Source organism: Diabrotica virgifera, chromosome 9 (genome assembly GCF_917563875.1).
Source record: "Diabrotica virgifera virgifera chromosome 9, PGI_DIABVI_V3a".
Classification (NCBI taxonomy): Eukaryota; Metazoa; Arthropoda; class Insecta; order Coleoptera; family Chrysomelidae; genus Diabrotica; species Diabrotica virgifera.
Genome location: NC_065451.1, coordinates 62,004,574 through 62,025,111, shown reverse-complemented (window position 1 = coordinate 62,025,111; position 20,538 = coordinate 62,004,574). Strand labels below are relative to the sequence as shown.

The window sequence follows — 20,538 nt, the reverse complement described above, 5'->3', positions numbered from 1 at the left end:
ATTAGTATCGTTCGCGGTAACGATCCCGTACTTGTCCAGGATTACTTCGCATGCGCACTTTAAAAAAGAGGACGCTCTTTTTTAAAATGCGCATGCGAAGTAGTCCTGGACAAGTACGGGATCGTTACCGCGAACGATACTATTATTCGTGGTATAAGTAGCTGGATGGTCGCCAGGCGGGTATCTACCATCCACCATCCTAGCGAACTTCCTGCACTGCGGCACCGGAGAGAGTACAAAAAATATATCTTTTTTCATTTATGCGCGTACACTAATATTGTAGAGGGCGAAAAATTCGAGGCCTCGTAAAATGATGGCTGACAGTTATTCTCAGGATTGGGATATCTGAAACAAAAAATCGTGCTGCATTTGAAGGTTTCTTACGTGATAATTTACCACAATTTGACCAAAAAATAAAAAATAAATATTTTTTAACCATGAAAAACTGAAGAAGAACGGGCGATTGTTTCACAATTTTTTTTCAAATTTCCGTAAAATCTTTTTTTGCGGAATTTTTCACTAACGGTGGTAAATTATCACGTAACAAACCGTCCTTTTTTAAATGCCGTACGATTTTTTGTTTCAGATATCCCAATCCTGAGATTAACTGTCCGCCATCGGAACTACTTTTTTCGAGGCCTCGACTTTGGCGCCCTCTACAATATTAGTGCACGTGCATAAATGAAAAAAAAAAAATTTTTGTATTTTCTAAGAGTTAGATATTAATATGTAAAAACTTTTATGTTCATTTTTAATAAAGGTTCTGAGAAAAAAAATATTGAAAAAAGGCTTATTTTTAGTCTTCTAAAATGTACTAGTACCTTGTTGATTTGTACCGTCAAAGGAATCAGAGTCGTCAATATTTCACTAATGTGTGTTTGGCGACTGTGAAACTGTGGAATTTTTAAGTGGCGATAAGGGTCAAGTGTATTTTTGCTGAATTGTCTGGGAAGAAACACGGAGTTTGATCAACGAGTCCAAGTGTCTTTTTTGCTGAAAAACAATTGTTAATGTGAAAAACATTCTTTTTGTATAACTCAAAATCTTAACAATGCAGGAATAAAATTTAATCGTAAATATAATAGTTTATTTTTAAAAATATTTAAAAATTTTCTTTTTTCCAATTTAGAAAGTAAAACTCGCCTTAAGTTACTACAGCAAACTTAAAAAATAAAATAAAACCCCTTATTAATCACGGTTTACGCTGCCTGATTTGAAATCAGGGTTGGCATAGAATTTCCCCATCTTATAAAACCCAGCGGGTTTTTTCGGGTTTTTTCAATTGATAAAACCCACTATTATTGGGTTTTTTGGGGTTTTTTCAAAAATAGCAAATTTTCAGTTGAATGAACGTCATATTTATTTCTGAATAAAAACAAAAACTAGCATAAATACCATGAAGTAAGTAGTAGGTGAATACAAAACGAGAGAAACTGAAACTAAACTAATAAAACACTTATTTTAAACATGGTATATAGACAAATAAAAAAATAAACAAGTTTCTTGTTAAACAAAGCATCAGCAAAGCATATTAGTTATCAGGAAAATCAGAATCTGTATTTTTGTCACATTCCCAATTCCCATTCGTTATTCGTTAGACTCGGTCGAGGACGAGGAGTCGGTTCTTAAATGATTATATATTTTTAGCAAGTTTGCAGCTCTATCGGCCCCTAATCTGTTGCGAAGCTTAGTCCATATTAATCCATATGAAGAAAAAATCCGCTCAATAGATACAGATGAAGCTGGACATGAGAACAAAGATAACATATAAATACAAAATTCATATGGTATTTTATTTGTTTTTTTATTGATATCAGCTTCCACCATTTCTTTGTTGACAAGTTCTTCTTTGAAAAGTGTTGCGGGGAACATGTCTGTATCCTTAATCTTGAATGATAACATCACTGCCAAAAACTCATCAGAAAGATTCGATGCAACCCATTGTTCGACTGTTTCCTCTTCTTCCCCTGTAAGTCGTCTTCCCATGTATTTGTGATCCATAGTATTTGCAAAAAGGTGAAATGGTTGAATGGCAAAGTCATATCTCTTTATTATTTCTTGTCTGTATGACTGTAACAAATCATGGTCGAGGGCATCTTTCCATATTTCTACTGCATCAGAAATGTTTACAGAATCACTTTGGAATCTGTCTAGAGCTTTCACAATAACGGCAAGTTGTTTTTGCAAATACAGAGCCTCTCTATATATGGCGACATTATCTAATATTTTGGAGATATTTTTATCAAATTCTTGCTCCTCCTCTGTCCTAATTTCAACATATATGTGATAGTTGCTTATAAATTGCTGACATTGTCAAGTTGCTTTATTTTGTAAGCATATTTTATTTTATTATTTTTGCAATAAAATTCATAATTTTTGTAAAACTTTTGATAGAGCAGAAACTATATATCAAATCTAAACAAAAAACTGAAAATCCCCAAAAAAACCCGAAAAACCCTAAAAAACCCAAAAAACCCGTCGGGTTGGGCTTTTAAAAAAAACCCGGGTTTTTTCCAACCCTGTTTGAAATATGGCAACATGTGAAATATAATTTTAGACAACACCTGGCATTTTATTTAAATTGATGTTCGGATAATATTGTAAAAATCAAAAATATTCAATCATTCATCATTTTAACAGTGTCTCATATTTTTTGTAATTATTCAACAATAATAATTATATTAATTATTTCTAGTTTAAGTTCAATGAAAGCTGTTTTTTCCGAAGTTCAAGGTTACATTAACAAGGAATCAGGGGTATCCTGAATTGTACAGGTACAAAGAATACAAAGGACTCTTATTCACAAAGGAATATCAATAAGACCCTAAAGAAAAGGAAGATAATATATCACCCGTTATAATAAAATAAAATAATATATTTTTTACTATTTATACAGTAACAAAAACAGTAAATTCATTATCAATAAATAAATAATGGGATTTTTACAAAAATAAAATACTTGTGTGTAGGAATAAAAGGATTGTCCAAACACAAAGACACATTGACTATCAATTGTGACCTTGAAACAACACCCTGTATATTGAAATTTTGAAAATTTTTTTGCGTATTTTAAAAGAGCATAAAAAACTGCGTTAAAAGGTGCATGTCAAATTTTTGCGCAGATAATTTAATTACGGCCATTTTGAAATCATATTGATTAATTCTGTCAAGGTCACAAGAAGCTGCCAGAAAAATTAAGAACAATCCCAATGTAATTAGAAAATCGATTCCAAATCTTTTAAAACGAGCAAGGAAATGCATCGAACAAAATGGCAGGCATTTTGAGCAACTGATATATTTATAAACGAATTTTTTTTATTAGATATAGCTGTTTTTTAAATTCTTTACTAAATCATTAAAATATCCCAATTCTCGCAATTCTAATTTTTAATGATGTGGATACAGCTACAAATCCAGAGAATCCATGAAGCCTACGTAGTAAATAAGAATTAAGTATTTTTAAAAGAAGTATTGATTCATTAACATTAAATAATTAAAAGTTAATAATACCTTGTTTTTAAGCTCAGAGTTCTTTAAAATTTCAATATAATTTCAAAATTGTTGTAATTAAATCAACGGCGAAAAAATTAAAATGAACCTTTAATCACAGTTTTTTATGCTCTTTTAAAATGCGCAGACAAATTTCTAAATTTCAATATACAGGGTGTTGGTTCAAGGTCAAAATTACTTTATATTTTTTTGTTAATCCGGACCTGGATTTTTCTTGTCATTAGTAATTGGGTCGTTCCAATGTGGAAAATAAGTATTGAATATTTTTAAAATGAGTATTTACTCATTAACTTTAATAATTTATAACTAAAACTTAATAATATCTGCTCTTTAATGTCAGAGTTCTTAAAAAATTCAATACAATTTCAAAATTAAGGTTATAAAATTTTCTGGCCGAAAAATTGAAGCGAACCATTAAACTTACTTTTTGTGCTCTTTTCAAATATGCAACAGATTTTCAAAATTTGAATATACAGGGTGTTGTTTTAAGGTCACAATTACTTTATAATTTTTTGGGATTGCGTTTTGAATGAAACATATGTGTACCAAATATCAAAAAAATATACAGGGTGGTTCTAAAGTTATGACTTAAGAATGAAATGGGCAATCGATAAAATACCCTGTAACTCGGTTATAAAAGTCGGAAAAGCAAAAAATGTAGTATATCTAGAACCGGCTCGGTGACCTCTATTCACCGTTAAAGTATTTCCGTTTCCCAATGAAACACCCTGTATAATACTTAGCTGACTTCGAAATCATGTCATTATTTGTCAAATAATATACCAGTCGGACATTAAAGACCAAAATGGGTCGCCTGCAGTTTCTAAACTGTCATCAATACACCTAACTTCACGCGTAAGTTTGATATGAGAATTATAAAAAAAAATATGCATTGAAATGCAGATCCCGTAATTTTTTTATCATTATAAAGTAAGTACAGTAGAACCTCGATAACTCGGATTAATCGGGACCGCGGCCGATCCGGGTTATCGAAAATCCGGGTAAGCCGGAGAGCATGGTAAAAATTAATAAAATACGGTTTACTTATAGATGTGGTACGGATGCACATTAACCGAACTATTCAGAGCAGCAGCATCTAAGATCAGAATACCCATGATGATTGCCAACCTCCGTCGCGGAGATGGCACGTGAAGAAGAAGAAGATACTTGATAAAGTCCGTTATAATTAAAATAACATGAAATATAAATATATGCACAGTACACATCTAACTTACCTATAGTTGTATAGAGATAGAGTATAGTATAGATAGACAGTATAGAGTATTGTTCATTTCTAGGTAAAAAAACTCGAGTCAGTTTCCGGTTGTGTCAATTTCGTCTGCCATCGGAACAATGTTGTGTTATTTAAGAACAGTGGCTCTTTCATTGTTTAAAAGACCATTGTTTAAAACATAATTTTTTAAAAGACAGTTGGAAATAAATAAAAGAATAACAGGTGCCTGTTGTTTGCGATAGCCCCAGATAATTAACATCGTTCTGCCGCCGCCGCCGTGTGCCATGAGTCATTTTTACTATCATATAGTTCAAATTACACAAATACCCATTATCTCTCAAATATTATATTATGGTGGAAGCCAAGTTTTATCAATGAAACTCGATATTTTTAAGACATTCCAGAAGAGGCTACAGATAAAATGTTTTAATATAATACATACATTTTTATTGTTGAAATGTTTGTCTGATGAAAATCGGTCCGGGTTAGCCGGACTTCCGGGTTATCGGGGGCCGACTTATCGAGGTTTCACTGTACAAAAACATACATATTTTTTTGTAATTACACCTTCATTTTACCGTGGACTTCTCGTAGACTCTGCTGATAAGGTAGATAGCCCAATAAATGACCGTTTTGGAGTGTAATTTTCAGGGGCAACTCCGAATTGCATGAAAATTTGGATTTAGGTTCTACTTACCCTCCACTTCAATGTTGAATTTGTGCCGTTGGTTGCTTTTACTTGGGGGGGGGGTGACAGTCACCCCTTCTCGGGGGTGAAAAACTCGTGTATAAAATAAGCCCGGAAATGGATAAACTGACAAATTATAAGTAACTTTCGTTCTATAAAGTTTTTTAGCTAAATCAATACTTTTCGAGTTATTCGCGATTGAAAATGTTGATCTTTCGACAAGAAAACTACGTTTTCAGACCGTTTCTCGCAAATAACTCAAAAGGTAATAGCCAGGGAGGTAGTGTCAAATTTGACCGGAGCATTTTAGCATGGCTGGTTTTTTATTATTTAGGTAGGTGCTCCAAAGCTTATTAACAAATGATGTGTCAGCTGGCCCAAAACCGGGGATATTAGTCAAGAAAAGGTAAAACATGAAAGTTGATGGACCAACGCTACAGCTTAAATGTCAAATATTTATATACGTTACTCAGAACATTTAATGGACTTGCTTACTTGGCGCCTACCTTTCACTCAGGAGATCGGGGTTCAAATCCTGGCGAGGAAAATTCTTTTTGTTTTTTAAATTGACATTTTATTTTGAAAAATATTTATTTTTCTAATACCACGTTTTTATTATTTATACGAGACAATATAAAAAAATCTGTATGTCTTTTATAGAATTATGCATAGAACTTATGAATAGCATAATATATACATTTGATCATAAATAGTATGATTCACCTTAATAAGCAAAATTGCTGTACATGAACCCCTGAAGCTTCCTGAGTTAGTACGACCAATCTAAGTGAAAAAGGTGGTTGGCCTCCGCACCCCACCACCCTCCTGACATTTTTTTATCTTTTTAGACAAACTATTTTTTGCATAATTTTATGTGATGTAAAACCAAAAAATACATACAACCCTAATTTTTCACTTTTCTATCACCAACCCCCATTTTTAATAGCAATCTAATTATTTCCCTGTTCTCTATAATATATAAAAATGAATTTTTGTCTGTATGTCCGTTATAGAATCGTAAACTATGCATTTAATCATATAATGACCTCAAGCAAAGTATTTGTACTTACATGAACCCAGGAAGGAGTTAATACGACCAACCTAAGTAATCATTATTTTGTGATGTCTGCGTAAATAAATTATTTACGCAGACACCACAAAACAATAAGTATGTATTGTTTATTAGAAAAAAGTAGACGCAATATTTTTGAGTACTTTTTGGCTTTCTGGTAATTTTTAGGTATTTAACTTTTAAACATTATTGGGTTCTAAGGCGGTACGAAGTTTGCCTGGTCAGTTAGGTAATACTAAAAAAATATTCTTGGACTAGTTTGGCAAAGACTAAAAAGTATAAATCATTAATTTATGAATTTTAGATTGTAAGAAAAAAGCGTCCACATGGAACAAGTGGAAGAAGGTCTGAAAACAATTACCAGTTGGAGATTACCAATTGGAGGAACAAAGCAAGGAACAGAACAGAATGGCGGAAAATCTTAGAACAAGCCAGGAGCCAAAAAGGGTTGTCGAGCTACTGATGATAATGATGAAGAAAAAATCGTCAGCTGCATTATGTAGGTACATGGCAAAAAATGTTAGCTGGCCAAGTGAACGTGACAGAAAAATACGGAAATCCCGTATCATTTTTTCTTCATCATCATCATCAGTAGCTCGACAACCCTTTTTTGGCTCCTGGCTTGTTCTAAGATTTTCCGCCATTCTGTTCTGTTCCTTGCTTTGTTCCTCCAATTGGTAATCTCAAGTGTTTTCAGACCTTCTTCCACTTGTTCCATGTGGACGCTTTTTTCTTACAATCTAAAATTCATAAATTAATGATTTATACTTTTTAGTCTTTGCCAAACTAGTCCAAGAATATTTTTTTAGTATTACCTAGCTGACCAGGCAAACTTCGTACCGCCTTAGAACCCAATAATGTTTAAAAGTTAAATACCTAAAAATTACCAGAAAGCCAAAAAGTACTCAAAAATATTGCGTCTACTTTTTTCTAATAAACAATACATACTTATTGTTTTGTGGTGTCTGCGTAAATAATTTATTTACGCAGACATCACAAAATAATGATTACTTAGGTTGGTCGTATTAACTCCTTCCTGGGTTCATGTAAGTACAAATACTTTGCTTGAGGTCATTATATGATTAAATGCATAGTTTACGATTCTATAAGGGACATGCAGACAAAAATTCATTTTTATATATTATAGAGAACAGGGAAATAATTAGATTGCTATTAAAAATGGGGGTTGGTGATAGAAAAGTGAAAAATTAGGGTTGTATGTATTTTTTGGTTTTACATCACATAAAATTATGCAAAAAACAGTTTGTCTAAAAAGATAAAAAAATGTCAGGAGGGTGGTGGGGTGCGGAGGCCAACCACCTTTTTCACTTAGATTGGTCGTACTAACTCAGGAAGCTTCAGGGGTTCATGTACAGCAATTTTGCTTATTAAGGTGAATCATAATATTTATGATCAAATGTATATATTATGCTATTTCATAAGTTCTATGCATAATTCTATAAAAGACATACAGATTTTTTTATATTGTCTCGTATAAATAATAAAAACGTGGTATTAGAAAAATAAATATTTTTCAAAATAAAATGTCAATTTAAAAAACAAAAATAATTTTCCGCGCCAGGATTTGAACCCCGATCTCCTGAGTGACAGCTAGGCGCCAAGTAAGCAAGTCCATTAAATATTCTGAGTAACATACATAAATATTTGACATTTAAGCTGTAGCATTGGTCCATCAACTTTCATGTTTTACCTTTTCTTGACTAAAATCCCCGGTTTTGGGCCAGCTGACACATCATTTGTTAATAAGCTTTGGAGCACCTACCTAAATAATAAGAAACCAGCCATGCTAAAATGCTCCGGTCAAATTTGACACTACCTCCCTGGCTATAAATATTTTATTGAAAAAAAATATTCTTAGCAAAAGTGTAGCCTAATAAAAAACGAAACAAATGGTGTAGCAGTAAAGTCTATAAATTGAGCAAAAGCAAAGTTGTAGCTCATGAAAAATACGTTCTTATTCGCCTGATTCCAAATCGAATAATTCAACTCGAAATCACCGAAAACCTTTTCCGGGAAAAGCTTATTAACATTTTTAAAGTATCTAAAAAAGCTTTATATTTGTTTTTTACAAAAGTTTCTAGCATCCCAAATAAACGAGTTACACTGAAAAAAAAGTTGGCCCCTTCTTTTAATAAAAAAAATCGTGAAAACCTCCCTCTAATTAGCACCCTAAATAAAATTAATTGTTACCGCCTTATCATTTATTTTAACTATATGTGTATTGTTTAAATAATCTGTAAGTTTGATTGGTTTGTAGTGCTTATTTTTTAAAAAATTTGGTTTTATAATAAAAACAATTTTCTAAATTTTTTTTAAAAATTTCCTTTTTTCAAAATAACTAAAAAAGTATTAGTGATAAGAAAAATCTTAAAGAGTAAAAAAATGTAGGTTTTGCTATTATAAATATGCTAGTTTCATTTTGTTTTTCCGTAAGACAAAAATTGGTTAAGATATGGGTGTTCAAAATTTGCATACACTCGTGATTAGTGACCCGTTCTAGCTTTTTCAACTATAACCCTTTCAAAAATAAGCACTTTAAACCGGTGAGACTGACATCATATAAAAAATTGATAAGTAAGTAAATTTTTTGTAAAGCGGTAGCGATTCATTTCATTTGGGGAGCTAGACACGGGTAGATTGTCATGATTTTTTTACCAAAAAAAAAGTGGGACAACTTTATTTTAAACGTAACTCGCATATTTTTAACCTTTAACTACACGCGCTGGCGTACTTTGTACGCCAGATATAAGAATTCTACTGGAAATATATTTAAAAATTTAATTTTTGACCTTGCTTATTTTTCTAACCTATCACTGGAATGTGCTTTACAATTTGGTTTTAGTTTCGTTATAATCGGCGTTCTGGAAAGATCGTAATTTACATTTTATTATTTGTTGTTTCCGGTGGTGGACAATATACCCCAGGATTATATTACTATAAGTCGTAATATAAGTACATATTTTAATTGTTTTTTAGTCATTATGGCAAAAAATATATTTTCCTTTGTAAACAATACTTTTTCTCCTGTAAAAAATCACATTTAAAAAAAAAATTTATTAGTAATTTTATTTATCATGGAATCCAGTTATTCCATGATTCCAGTTATAAATCCCAATTGGCTTACTAAAAAGGAACTCCAAGTATTCACTGATGCCGAATAAGGTTTATAACAAACAACTAAGTGTATTTTTTCAAAAAAAAAAAATTAAACAAATCCGCTGTTTTTAAGTGTATTTTCTTGTGGCGTACAAAGTACGCCACGCGTGTAGTTATAGTTATAACTTGATGCGCGGGTAGTTAAAGGTTAATGCTACAAACTTGTATAAACAATCAAAATAAAGCTTTTTATAAACACTTTAAAAAGTTTGAATGGGTTTTTCCCGAAAAGTGCTTAATTTTTCGGTAATTTCACCTTAAAATATTCGATTTGGAATTAGACGAATAAGAACGTATTTTTCATAAGCTACAACTTTGTTTTTACTCGATTGATACGCTTTACTGGTACACCATTTTTTCGGTTTTTTATAAGCTACACTTTTTTAAGGATATTTTTATCGATGAAATATTTACTTTTTGAGTTATTTGCGAAAAACCGTCTGAAAACGTCTGAGAACGAGATGGTTGGATGACGTAAAAGAAGACCTGAAAACCATGAATTATAAGAAGAAAGACACAAGAGATTTGAATGGAAGGACATAGCCAGACAGGCAAAGACTCATCCAAGGTTATGACACCAAAAGAAGAAGATTCCAAGAATTGGAATTAAAACGATTCTTTAATATCTTCTAAATTACGTTCACCATTAACCACTCTGTGTAAGAGTGTTTCTTAAGGATCGATTAAAAAAGCAAGACACAAACCTCCAATTATTGTAATTGAAGAGGTTTTGCTTGGAATTCCCACATCACAGAGTTCGTTGAATGGTTAAACAAGAAAATAGGTATATTATAACGGCGTTATCGAAATGCCTCCCACTTTTTCAGGTAAATATTTTCATACATGAAATGCCTCCCAGGTACAATCGAAATGCCTCCGGTTTGTTAAACATTTAGGCTGATATTTTGTCTACTTAATCTCTGTATAATGAGACAATGTTGCCAATTCATAATTTAAATAGGTACTAAAATATACATAAAATATGGTAACATAAATAGAAAAGAAACTTGTTCCGACAATCTAATAGCCAGTTTTTCTGGGTAATTCCAATTCCAATTCTTATCTCTTCTTAACGGTTCCATGAATAGGTACTTTTACCTTAATCTTCTTGTTTGTTTATATTGTACTAAATATGTACTAAATATGTACTAATGTACTAAAAAAACCTCCAAAGCGTGAGCGGCCGTGGGTAACGGCATAAACGCTGGCCTCATACGCCAGTAGACGTGGATTCGATCCCTGCCAAAGACAAACCATTTTCATTTCCAATAATGACACGAGCCGTCTCACCGTGCCTCGGAGAGTACGTTAAGCCGTCGGTCCCCCTGGGCTAGTGTACATCGACACTAGTTACTTGAAACAGGGTTAAAGATGTAATTGGCGCTGGAACTATCCGAAAGGATCTCCCCGGCAAAAATGCCATACGATATTATTATTATTACCTCCAAAGCATTTGTGAAAACACAGGGATGTGAAAATACGATAATATTGAATCAATATTAGCTCATAACCACGAGAAGTTGTCTGCCGAAGTTTACAATAGAAAAGCCGTAAGCAATCCAATAAAAAGAGCAGCCGTGGAAGATCTCAGCGAAAAACCAATGAAGCTCATCTGTAAAGAACTTAAGAAGACAAATATAGAGACATTTACTATCAATGATATCAATAAGGTGAGACAACATTTATATTATGCTAGAACCACTAATTCTTTAATTAAACTTCCCAAAAATATATCTGAATTTCATCAAGCTCTTGATTTATCTTCTATTATTACAAATAGAATAATAGAAATGAAAATTTTATAATTAAAAATGACAAAGATAATCATATTGTTATATTAACATGCTTTTCAAATCTTCGTTTTCTTTCGACTGTTTCCAATTGGTATGTTGACGGAACTTTTGAATACTGTCCTCGTTCATTCACTCAATTGTTTAGTATACATGGCTTGAAAAATGGACATTATATTCCTCTTGTCTTTTGTTTACTTGAAGATAAAAAGTCGTCGTCATATTATCTCGCTTTTAAATATATCATAGAAGAACGTTTTACAATTAATTGTCTAACAGTAGGGCGTTAGGGCCTTATTTTTAAAAATAATTCCCTAGGGCATTATATCATACCTACTTAACTGACTTTGAAATCATGTCATTATTTTTTGTCAAATAATATACCAGTGGGACATTAAATTATTAATGTCCGACTGGTTTATTATTTGACAAATAATGACATTATTGCGAAGTCTATTAAGTACGATATAACGCCCAATAGTCTAAGAGCTGGGAGCGGATTTTGTGCGTGATAAGTAATATGGAAAAACTATATGGAGATATGTTGAACTAGTTGCGTACATTACTTTCCCCAACGGCCGGAAACCAGAGTGGGGCCGAGGGTAGATATAAGGGGTCAAAGTCGCGGTTTTTATTATTTTTTTTTTGTGACGCTCTTGATAGAGACAGTGCACCAAAATTTGGGAATAAATAGGTCATGACGTAACTAACTAAAATCTCCAGGGGCGGAAACCTGCGTGGCCGACAAAGGGGTGGGGGAAGGGGTGAATATAAAAATTATAATTGGGTTTTTTGTGGCGTTCCTGATCGAGATAGTGAACCAAAATTTGGGAATAAGTAGACCATGACATAACTAAGTGAAATCCCCAGAGCCGGAAACCAGAGTGGGGGACGAGGGTAGTTATAAGGGGTCAAAGTCGCGGTTTTTACTATTTTTTTTCTGACGCTCATGATCGAGATAGTGCACCAAAATTTGGGAATGACTAGTTCATGACGTAACTAAGTAAAATCTCTAAGGGCGAGCGCTGCGTGTCCGATAAAGGAGTGGGGGCAGGGGTGAATATATAAGTTATACGTGGTTTTTTGTTACTTTCGTGATCGAGATAGTGCCCCAAAATTTGGGAATAAGTAGATTATGGCATAACTAAGTAAAATCTCCAGAGGCGGAACGCTGTGTGGGGGACAAATGGGAGGGGGCAGAGGTGCATATAAAATTTATAAGGGTTTTTTGTGACCTTCGTGATCGAGATAGTACACCAAAATTTGACAATAAATAGATCATGACATAACTAAAATCTCCAGAGGCGGAACGCTGCTTGGGTATAAAGGGGTGGTGGGTAGGGTTGAATATACAAATGTAGGGTTTTTTGTGACCTTCGTTAACGAGATAGTGTACCAAAATTTGGGAATAAGTAGATCATTAAAAAACTAAATAAAATCTCCAGGGGCGGACAAGGGTGAATACGCAAAATTTTTGGGTTATGCTCGTCATCGAGAATATGTCCATAACTTGCACAATTGATTCATTGTAGAATCAAAATCCAAAAGGGCCGACAGCTAGGTGGGGTCAGCTAGTTTTGTTAAAAACGGTGTCACAATATTTTCATAAAAAATGTAGAGAACAAATTAAAATTTCTTATATTTTTCAAAAAAAATTTATAACATTGATTTATGCAAATAATTATAATTATTGTTCTCGAAATTTTTGCGGACATATTCTCGACGACGATAATCACCCAAAAGTTTTGCATATTGGCCCCTGCCCGCCACCCTTTGTTCCACTATGCACCATTACGTCCCTAGAGATTTTGATAAGTTACGTCTTATTCCCAAATTTTGGTGCACTATCTCGATCACGAACGACACAAAAACCTCTTATAATTTTTATATACACCTCTGCCCTTACCCCTTTGTTCCCCACACAGCGTTCCGCCCCTAGAAATTTTGTTTAGTTACGTCATGACCTATTTATTCCCAAATGTTGGTGCACTATCTCCATCACGAACGTCACAGAAAACCCCTTATAATTTATATATTCACCCCTGCCCCTACCCCTTTGTCCCCAAAAGCAGCGTTCCGCTCCTGGGTATTTTACTTAGTTACGTTAGGAACTAGTTATTCCCAAATTTTGGTGCACTATCTCGATTATGAGCGTCAGAAAAAAAATAGTAAAAACCGCGACTTTGATCTGGAGATTTTATTTAGTTACGTCATGGCCTACTTATTCCCAAATTTTGGTGCACTATCTCGATCATTAGCGTCAGAAAACAAAATAATAAAAACCGTGATTTTGACCCCCTATAAATACCCTCGTCCCCCACTCTGGTTTCCGGCTTTGGGGATTTTACTTAGTTATGTCATGGTCTACTTATTCCCAAATTTTGGTGCACTATCTCTATCAGTAACGTCACAAAAAAACCCTTTTAATTTTTATATTCACCCCTGTCCCCACCCCTTTGTCGGTCACGCAGCGTTCAGCCCCTGGAGATTTTAATTCGTTACGTCATGGCCTACTTATTCCCAAATTTTGGTGCACTATCTCTATCAAGAGCGTCAAAAAAAAATAATAAAAACCGCGATTTTGACCCCTTATATCTACCCTCGGCCCCCACTCTGGTTTCCGGCCGTTGGGGAAAGTAATGTACACAACTAGTTCAACATATCCCCATACAGTTTTTCCATATTACTTATCACGCACAAAATCCGCTTCTATCTCTCCGACTACAAGGGCGTGTTATTGAAAAATAACGCCCTAGGGCCTATTAAATTTAAATAACTAGTTAAATACAGTCAAGTTGACAAATAAAACTCTAAGTAAAACTATGATTACCACAATTACGTTACGACTATTTCTGGTAAATGTACTTATTTGAAAACTAATTAATTCAAAATTCATGCAAATTTTTTGCATATAAAGAATAATTTAGTCGGACATTAAATGTTGAAGGCACCACGGGTATTATAATACCTCGGGCCTAAGGCCCTCGGTCTATACACCATTGACCTCAAGCGTTATTATCCTTATAATACCCTTGGTACCTTAATAACTATAATAACAAAAAATAGTGGTTATTTTAAAATGTATTATAATAGTTATAAAACTAATTGTATACCTATTATGTATAAGTAGTTAGTTGAAATTTATAAATACCGCCTAGTGTGAATAATGTTTAATACATAAAGGTTGAAAATTACATAACAAAATACCAATTTTGCCAAAAATTTACAAAGGGACGAAGATATGGCAACGTTTCATCTTCACATAAAGATTAAAAGCATGTAATTTATTTAAAGCTTGGGAGGCAATTCATATGTAAGATACCCTTTTTCGGGAGGCATTTCATATGCGGCATATAAAGCAGTCAATTCCAGGTGTTCGGTATAAAATTTAAATATACAGCGTGTCTCAAAAGTACCGGGACGGTCGAGTATTTCGCGAAATGAATATCTGATCGAAAAACTGAAAAATACTTGTTCAATATTTTTCAAAAATCTATCGAATGATACCAAATACGGCCCCCCACTCCACCCCCTGGAGGTGGTTCTTGAGCAGAAAACGTTTGAAGAGTTCTTCGGGATGAAATAACAACAAAAACCACCATTGGAAGAAACATAATCTGCTCTGGTGCTAAAGTAATCACTTCAGAAGACGATGTGGCTATGGAACAAATCCAAAACTGCGGCTTGAAAACCCATCACAATAAACACGCTTTCAAAAAATACCTGATGGTAATTAATAGTAGCGAATATGACGAATCAAAAAAAGAGAATATTGAACAAAAATAAAGAAAAACAAAAAATGTTTATGAAAACGAGGTCCATATTTGAAGAAGCCGGTAGTGATAAAACAGTAAGTATTGAAGATAAACAAAGCATCTCAAGAAATTCTACCATAGAATGAAGTGGAAGAAATGAACGAAGAAATTGAGTTCATCAATTAAATTAGCTAGACTTTACAAAAATAAACGTGGGTGATTGGAAAGTGGTTCACAACCACAACTTCAATTAGAATAACAGGTTAAAATGCATGTAGGTCAGCTAAAAAAAAAAGAACTTTGTCCATATGCAAAGTTTGTCCGCGGGGTAATGTCTGAGTTTGTTAATGTCACTTCAGTAATCTTGCCAAAAAGTGAAATTTAAAGATACACGGATATTTTTTGGTCAATGAACTTCAAACAGGAACTCCTGAAATTCACTGTTCCACTCACCCCGGGTGTACCTTATTTCAACAGATGTTCAGGATAAAAAGGCTCATTTTTTATTTAAGTACATAGCTTAAATGCCTCGACAACTAAGGCCATTGACATGGTACAGTTGATTTCGCAATCAGATGTAGGTAATGTGTAGTCTGTAGTGTGTGTTGAGTACATATATCTTGTTACTATCTAAGTAAAATCGACTTCATTGCCTTTACAACGAGACGCTAATTGTATCCGAACGTCTGCGGCCCCTCCGGTGGCAGGGCCGCCGCTAAAGTATTGGCCGCCCGTGTGCAACTTAATATTTGCCGCCCCCCTTTTAACACTTTAGCTGTTTCAACATAGGTACTAGTATTTAAAGAAATGTGCAGGAGATACATTGCAACCGTAGCGCGTATATGAATAAAAATTGCTCTGATCTCGACGTTACTTTTAGACCTGGATCCTGCGTACCAAAAAAAAGTAGATTAATAGCAAGTTGAAAATTTGTTAATAGCCTAACGATGTCTAGTCTGACAAACTTTGATATATGGGAACACTTAAACAGGGGAAGTTTTAATTGTGGAACAGGTTAAAAATTTCGAACGTCAGACTACGAAAACGTTCCATGTATTTTGTCGGACATAACTTCCAATTGATTTATTACCATTTCATTAAACTCTCATGCAACAATCAGACTGGTGTTTATCACCAACTGGGCATTTTAATGAGTGGAACACCAAGAACATGTCAAATGACAGGAATCATGTTGGCTAGTAATAGCAGTCTGATTTTTGCATGAGAGTTTAATGATAGGATAACAAATCAATTGGATGTTCTGTTCGACAAAATAGATGGGACGTTTTCCTAATCTAACGTTCCAAATTTTTAAACTGTTCCACAACTAAAACTTCCCCTGTTCCAGTGTTCCCGTACATCAAAGTTTGTCCGACTAGACACCTTTAAGCTCTTAACAAATTTTCAACTTGCTATTAATCTACTTTTTTTTGGTACGCGCGATCCAGGCCTATTTGAAATAAAGTAGTGTGCAAAAGAAACGGGTACACCGCTATATAATAATTACAAACAAAATCGTTTATCACAAGCATGTCTAAAATCATCAAATTTTCAACTTGGCTGAGCTATAACCCATTTATAACCATACATAAGCATAAAGGAACAATATTATAACAGAGCAACCATCGAGTAATTAAAAAGATTTTTCCACCTACCTCTACCGAAAGTATACTTTTCCGGACCTGATTGTAGGGAGCAAAGTTGTACTTTTCCTCCCTAGGTAGGAAAATATTTTTCCTCCCTAGGGAGGAAAAGTAAAAGTGACATCATGGTATTTCATTTATGAAATATAACTTATTGACGCTCTGTACAATATCTATTTTCTATTACGTAAGTATCTATACATTTTAATGTTTATTTATAAAACATCCTATATTTTGCAGAATGGTAAAAAACAGTAAACTGTTATTTTGATTTAACAATGTTTACATTAATAATTTGACTTATATTTGACAGTTGACAGTTAAATTGTACCTACTTGTTACTTTTAGTTCTAATAAATTTTGTTGGTTAGTTACATAAATAAATTATTTAAAAATGAAAAATTGACTTGTTATTTGAGGAAGGTGGAAAAACCATATGTATAACATGGGAGTAAAGTGCTTTTTCCTCCCTTGAATGATTACTGCCCTCCGCTACGCGTCGGGCAGTAAACTTCATTCTCGGGAGGAAAAGTAGCACTTTCCTCCCTTGTTATACAAATAGCTATTTTTAAACCATCGAATAATAAAAAAGACTTTTTTATTACTCAATGAGAGCAACTTAACAAGCACTTATCTAAATTCTCGGAAAGTATCCTATTGTCGTATCGTACTCTCTTAACAAATCATAAATGTTCAGAATTTGAAAAATGGCATATGGACCCGTAGGTCACACAGGCGATAATTTACGGTGCTGTAAGAGCAGTAAACCCAATGGTTGACTAACTACTCCACCAATTGTAGATGAAATATGAGTTAGTCAACCAATGCCCCGTCAGGTTTAAAGTTTACTGCTCTTACGGCGCCGTAAATTATCGCTCGTGTGGACTTAGCCACAGTCAGTTCGAAAGCCGCCAGTCACTTTGAATTAAAAAACATTCCGGAACTACTTTATGACTACAACTGCAAAAGGGCAGTTCATATAATAAATAATATTTTCTGGCATTTTTGTTTAAATTGTTTGAAATATTACGAGTTTATAGAAATATCTGAATCATTACTATGCATTTAATTTTTTGAATTTATTTTCGTTTAAAAAAAATTATCATCAGTGGCCTGCTTTTGGCCGCCCGTGTGCGATGCACACTTTGCACACATGGTAGCGGCGGCCCTGCAGGTGAGGATTCCATAAAAAAGGCTAATAAAAAGTTTACAAATTACAAAAAAGTATTTTACAAATATCAAAATTATTAAAAAATGTACCGAAATTCGGCCGGTATATTTTGTGCAATTGGTATCATAAAAACTAGGTTAAATAAACCTGTACAATACCCCTGTTCTTTTAACCGATCATACATTTTAGGTGAAAATTAAAAAATAGGTATATGCCTGGGTAAATAAACAAAGCTGAAGAATAGTCTGGACTGCGTTTGCAAATATATTTTGCTATCTAAATAATAGAAAATATCCACAGTGTCTTCCAAGAATTGGAAGGAAAACATTTAAAAAATAATGAACAGGCAAAGAGCAAATTTTACACAGAAATGTCAAATTAATGTCCAGAGTTTATAAATGATGCTGGAACACGAAAGGATTCTTTAATTCCTTTTCCTTGGTCTGTTATTTTACTATAATGCCCAACCAGCTGGTGCGTTTTGATTCAGTTGTCTTCTTACAAGTCTCACTGATTACGGGTAGACCCAGAAACACGTCTTACCATTCATTTTGATTCTTTAATACTGAATTATGCTAACCGTATCTAGGAATGCCGAATAGATTTTGTATGATAATGAATCAATTGTACGAAAGTAAAACATAAATAAAATGAGGAAAACTTCACTAAACACTCTCTGTAAAAGTGTTTCTAAATAATTAAGGACCGAATTAAAAAGGCAAGAAACAAACTTCCATTCATAAGTGAAGAGATTTTGCTTGGAATTCCCACATCCCACAGTTCGTTGAATGGTTAAACGAGAAAATAGGTACATTATTATAAAGCACTAAATTCCAGGTATTCCGTACAAAAAATTTGAATATTCTATATACTTATGCATAACATTATGAAACATTTTTACTTACAAAAAGAAGAGAAAAGAAATCGGATTGGTATTTTCCGCAGGGTTGCGGGGCTTAGTGGTCTTGTTCCCCGTGTCCATTGTTGCTTTAAACACGGTATATCACAGTAAAATTCGTAAGTACACTTCGTATGTGTTTCGAGAGTCCGCGAACTGCAGAGCGGACAATCGCACACATCTGTCCCAATTTTACCACCGACTGCCGTAGACTGATCGAATCCGCCGAGTACGGTCTGGGCGATGCGGTGTTGCCGGGTTGGCGGCGCTTAGATCTTTGGCGACTTCGCGGAAACCTCGAGCATCTGGAATAGGATTTTTATTTTTTTAAAAGATAAGTATTGCATGTATTGTGAAATGTTACGCTAATAATGAAAATGAAGAACAAATAAAAACAAGCTGTAAGCTGTATCAACATTAAAATTCATCTAAAACTCGAAAATTATTATCAACGCCTTATAATCTTTGTAGGATTATACAGTCGAACCCGCTTATTAGAATCCCTGTTATAGGAATATCCCGGTTTATGGAATATAAATTCAAGTTCCCGAAACATTTCCATTTACTCCTTAATAAATTTATCTGTTTATTGGAATAGGATCTAACTAGATAATACCGCTTATTAGCATATTTTGCAGGTCAAAGAATATTTTTTTTACAATTTACTAAAAATTTAAATTATGTTTGGTATTATGGTTTGTCGTCAACGGCCGGTAGTGCTGGATTAGATATTATTAGGGTAATAAATATTTATTACTTTGTTAGGAATACCAATTCGATCTTTAGCATAGCCGACAAATGCATGGGTCATAAAATAATTTTTATTTGTCTACACAAAGGCACTGTTGCCTGTTATAAAATTGTTAGAAGCAGTTTAGTTTGAGAGTACCTACTTGTTTGTAAGATGGAATTATGGCTTTGTTAAATTCGAAAAGAAGAGAAAAGAACAAGAATGTAACAATCCATTTCTTGACGCCAATAAAACTTCTATTCAACCAATGGATTAAGGATGACCACACGGATTAACAACGAAAAAGCTATAATTACCAATAATTTCTCAAGAAAAAAAAAGTAATTTTGTTATATAGGTATGCATTTTAATAAGAAAATATTTACATATCTACATGTTGCATACATTTCATATTAATTATATAATGTATTCATTCACTTACATGTAATGTAATTTGGTATTTAACACATACATAAATAAGTACTAGTTACACTACTGTATTATTGACGTAAAAAGACCTAAAACCATTTACATACACTGAATATGTAGGTACATATAATATGATATACATATTGGCATAGTATGTAATAAAACTACATATTGGCATAGTATGTAAAACTACACATTGGCACAGTATGTAAATAATATTATTACGTATATTCGGTAACACTTATTTCGACTAGCCACCAATGATCGGTTATTAGAATATCCCGGTTATAAGAATATTTTTGCCTTGCACAAAGGCTATTCCAATAAGCGGGTTCGACTGTAGTACAAGGAACGTTTTTTTAGTTAATAGGGGCCTATATTATAAAGGAAACCTATCGTAGACTTACCGTACCTACCTATATTAATTATTTTTTGACTAAT

General features: G+C 33.5%; 1 protein-coding gene across 1 annotated transcript in view; it reads right to left on the bottom strand.

Annotated features, from left to right (window-relative positions):
- LOC114325185 (probable multidrug resistance-associated protein lethal(2)03659) overlaps nucleotides 1-19,216 on the bottom strand; it is a 276,165-nt gene extending 256,949 nt beyond the window's left edge. Inside the window, exon 1 of the mRNA XM_028273181.2 lies at nucleotides 18,946-19,216. Within this exon, the coding sequence (XP_028128982.2) occupies nucleotides 18,946-19,022 (77 nt within the window). The 5' untranslated portion in view covers nucleotides 19,023-19,216. The remainder of the gene's footprint in view (nucleotides 1-18,945) is intronic.
- Nucleotides 19,217-20,538: the final 1,322 nt, after the last annotated feature.